The 4,485-nt window shown below is 39.5% G+C and overlaps 1 protein-coding gene across 6 annotated transcripts in view; it reads right to left on the bottom strand.

The window, feature by feature from the left end:
- WDR33 (WD repeat domain 33) overlaps positions 1-4,485 on the bottom strand; it is a 128,747-nt gene that overhangs the window by 72,807 nt on the left and 51,455 nt on the right. For all 6 annotated transcript variants that reach the window (XM_003800332.2, XM_023519371.1, XM_023519372.1 and 3 more), the window contains exons 2-3: positions 2,258-2,484; positions 387-455 (exon numbers count right to left, since the gene is read on the bottom strand). In XM_003800332.2, the coding sequence (XP_003800380.1) occupies positions 387-455; positions 2,258-2,461 (273 nt within the window). In that variant the 5' untranslated portion in view covers positions 2,462-2,484. The remainder of the gene's footprint in view (positions 1-386; positions 456-2,257; positions 2,485-4,485) is intronic.

The following is a 4,485-nucleotide window of genomic DNA, read 5'->3' as shown; positions in this document are numbered from 1 at the left end:
ATTCGAACCCGCCACCTTAGGTGTATGTGGCTGGCGTCTTAGCCGCTTGAGCCACAGGCGCCGAGCCCCCTAATTACTTCTTAAAGTCAATATAATTAAACATATTCACAATAAGCCAAATTTAAAATTACTTTCCTGTTAACAAAACTTTAGGTAGTTCAATCATTTCTTGGACACTGCTTACATACCAAACATTCATTCATCATTACATTAAAAGGAAAATTTAAATTCAAACAAAATGTAACATTTTGCTTAATGTTTATACAGATGTGTTTAGAGATGTTTTATCTAATTATAAAAATGTAAAAAGATCATTTTTCACTTGAGGTGACATAAATTTAGGGCTTATGTGTCAAAACAAAGAGTATGACACATCTCATACTTACATCATTATAATAACCTGCATCAGGCTGAATTGCTCGCATGTCTCTTTGATCTCTTTGCCATATTCTGTTCTGTTAAAAATTAAGCAGATGAATTATTAAATTGCCCTCATTAAACTCAATTTCGAAGTATTAACAAAATATAAGCTATATTAAATGTGGAGAAAATAGAATTCATAAAATGTTACTCCCTAACACATGGATAATACGGAGTATCTTAAAGAGCTATCCTCTCTTATCTTTCTGACATTGCTTAGAATTCCCCTCATCCCTTTCCTCACATTAGCTCCCTCCCACTCATTCAAGATCCTGTGGGCCCCTAACTGATGTCAAACAGGCAAGGGGTAGACAACAGACATCCTCAATTCCTCCAAAGCCCTCATCACGAAACAATTCCTCATACCTTGTTTCTGGGTTTTTTTTCTTTCTTTCTTTCTTTCTTTTTTAACTTAGAGATAGGGTCTCATTCTGTTGTCCAAGGTGGAGTGTAACAACAAAATCACAGCTCACTGAACACCAAATTCCTAGGCTTAAGTGATCCTCCCACCTCAGCCTCCTGAGTAATTATGATTAAAGACGCACACCACCACACCCAGTTAAATTTTTTTTTTTGGTAGAGACAGAGGTCTGGCTATGTTACTACAAGTATGACCTACTACACTCTTGAGTTCTTTATTTACTTGCCCTAACATAGGAATTAGCCTCTGTGATTTGGTAATTTCTTAGACTATTCCACAACATTGAGAGGCTGAGTAGGAGCACGCTAGAGCTCAGGAGTTCAAGACCAGGCTGGGAAACATAGTGAGACTCTGTCTCTACAAAAAAGTAAGAAAAATTACTTGGGCATGGTGGTGCACACCTGTAATCCCAGCTACTCGAGAGGCTGAGGCAGGAGAAGCCTTGAGCCCAGGAGTTAAATGATGCAGTGAGCTATGCTAATGCTAATACACTCTAGCAAAGACAACAGAGTGCTAGAGATTGAAGGGAAAAAAAAAAGCCATAGAGGGGAGAAAAAGGGAAAGAAGGGGAGAGAAAGGAAAGGGAGAGAAACGGCTCAGCGCCCCATAGCAGTGGCTACGGCGCCAGCCACATACACAGAGGCTGGCAGGTTCAAACCCAGCTCAGGCCAGCTAAACAACAGTGACAACTGTAAACAAACAAAAAAAATAGCCATATGTTGTGGCAGGCACCAGTAGTCTCAACTACTTGGGAGGCTGAGGCAAGAGAATTGCTTAAGCTCAAGAGTTGGAGGTTGCTGTGAGGGACTCTACCCGGGCAACAGAGACTCTATCTCAAAAAAAAGGGAGGAGGGGGCCTTGAGGCAAATCCCCTGCCCTGTCTTTACTCAGTGTATCAGTTTTGCTTTCGTTGCATAGGGCTTGACCCTCAAATACAGCCCTCTTCTCTAAGCAATATCTACCACCAGGGCTTAAAGTGGGAGAATCCGTGTTCCCCATGACACCCAAAGTTTTGGTTCTAAAGGCATATACTCATAGAAATATTCTGATGTTGGTGAGTCTCTTATTATTTCATATATACTGTTGAGTTTAACAAGAGTTTTAAGGTTGGCCTAGATTAAAGTACTCTCTTCTAATCTGTTGTGAACCTTTAGAACAAATTCTATTTCTAAAATGAAGCCTTACTTTAATAACTCTTAAAAAGAGATTCATGTGCAGAGTAAAAAAAAATACATGTGTGTGTATATATATATATTTTACTGGTGGCTTAAGGTCCTCCTTAAATGGCCTCATTTGAAATTCCACTTCGTCCTACTAATTCAAGCAACAAGTATACTTATCATCCTACATTTTGACAACTTTCTTCTTTTTAAATAAGACAAGTTTGGTCATCTGAAAAACACTAATTGGACTTACCTCCAAATACTTAATTACAGATGGATTGTAGTCTATAGTTTTTCGGTTTACAGCTTTTCTCATTCGTTTTCCATCAAAGGTAAGCTGTTGCATAGCTTGCTGCTGTGCAAAATCAGGTCGCTTATAAAACAGTTGTCGAGGCGCCTGGTGTTGAAACCTTGGCATATGAAAAAAACGAGGAGGAGAACCAATCTCTGTAGCCATGGTGATGTTTTCCTTCTAGGACACTAGGATAAATAAAAAGTACTTTTACTACAAATATCAGCACTGCACTATTGTCTGAAAACATTTTAAATGAACACATTTTACACTTCCCTTTTCCAACACATTATCATTTTTAGCTTTCAATCTACTTACAAAATGAACTACAAGCCATGTCTTGTTTAATGACAAGGACACATTCTGATAATGCATTGTTAGGCAATTTCACGGTTGTATAAACATCACAGAATGCAGTTACACAAACTTAGATGGTATACAGTGGCCCCCATTTGGCACCAGGAACAGGTTTCATGAAAGACAATTTTTCCACAGACCAGGGGTTCAGAGGTTTGACATGGGTCTGAAAGTAACTGATAATTATTATGGACTCTGCACAAACCTCTCTGCTAATGCTAATCTGTGTTTGTAGCCACTCCCCAGTGCCACCACTGCCACTTCTGCTCCCCCTCAGATCATCAGGCATTAAACTCTCATAAGGAACACAACCTAGATCTCTTGAATGCAGTTTACAGTTCGGTTCTAGCTCCTCTGAGAATCTAATGCCTCCCTGATCTGACAGCAGGTAGAGGTAGGCTGTGATAGGGACCTGAAGCTTCACTTCCTATGAACCAGGGGTTGGGACCACAGGCTTACTACACAAGCTAGGCTGTATCATATAGTTTATTGCTCCTGGGCAACAAAGCCGTACAGCATGTTACTATACCAAATACTGAAGGCAACCATAACATAATGGTAAATATTTCTGTATCTAAACATAAGAACGGTACAGTAAAATGTATAGTAAAAGGTACAGTAAGATATTATCTTACAGGACCACCCTCATATATATGGTCTGACACTGACAGAAATGTCACTATGCAGCCCATGACTATTTTAGATTAATGTCAGAGACCAAGCCAGAGATCTGAAAGAGACCAATTCATAGGGTAAGTGCTAAAAGACATTTGTTTTAAGATCCAGCCTGAAGGAAGAAAAAAGAACAATTTATAGTAGCTTGGAGTGGGGGCTGTGAGTCGGTGGGTGGATGGGTATGTATATATCTTTGGGGAAGAAAAGGTAGAATCACTGGGAACTGTTCACATTTTTAAAATTAAAATTTCATTTAGATGTTTGACAGTAAAACAAATGTTTGTTACCCTAAGTCCCCATTTTACATAAAAGTTTTTAAAACCTGACTTTGTCTTTTAAACTTTCTAGAAATAAGGAATGTGAAATAAATTATCCTATTTCATATCTACAATGAAGGCAAAAAGCACATGTACCTAACTTTGGGAGCAAAGTAACCACTGCCTACATTTATTATAAGTGTATTTATATTTGTATAAAGGCCACATTAAGCTAATATCTGAATAGAAAAATGTTAAGATCTTAAAGAGTTTCTCAACTTCAGTGTTCTACATTGAAACTTACATGCCTGTAATACAAATATGATTTCAAAATAAATTTTAAGCAGTAAAATCTACACAGTTGACCACCTCCGTACAGTGAGTACCTCCTGAAGTTGAACTAATTTTCGTAGATCAGATATGCACCACATGTATGCATCATTTCAGTAAGCCCAACTCCTTGTATTGACCACCTCCTAAGTTCACCAGTTGATTACAGTCCCTTGAGTGTCAGCCTATAGAGCCACCCTATATTTTCATTAGGCAGGGTGAGTGGCTCATGCCTATAACCCTAGCACTCTGGGAGGCTGAGGCAGGAGGATCACTTAAGATCGTGAGTTCAAGACCAGCCTGAGCAAAGTGAGACTCCATCTCTACTAAAAATAGAAAAAAATAGCTGGGTGTGGTAGTGCATTCCTATAGTCCCAGCTACTTGAGAGGCTGAGGCAGGAAGATCAATTGAGCCCAGGAGTTTCAAGGTGCTATGAGCTACACTGAGGCCATGGCACTCTGGTCAACAATAGAGGTTCTACTGCTTTCAAAATCTGTCTCCAGCTCGGCGCCTGTGGCTCAAGCGGCTAAGGCGCCAGCCACATACACCTAAGGTGGCGGGTTCGAATC

This window comes from Otolemur garnettii, unplaced genomic scaffold (genome assembly GCF_000181295.1).
Source record: "Otolemur garnettii isolate 467f Iridium unplaced genomic scaffold, OtoGar3 scaffold00173, whole genome shotgun sequence".
Lineage (NCBI taxonomy): Eukaryota > Metazoa > Chordata > Mammalia > Primates > Galagidae > Otolemur > Otolemur garnettii.
This window is presented reverse-complemented; position numbering and strand designations above follow the sequence as displayed.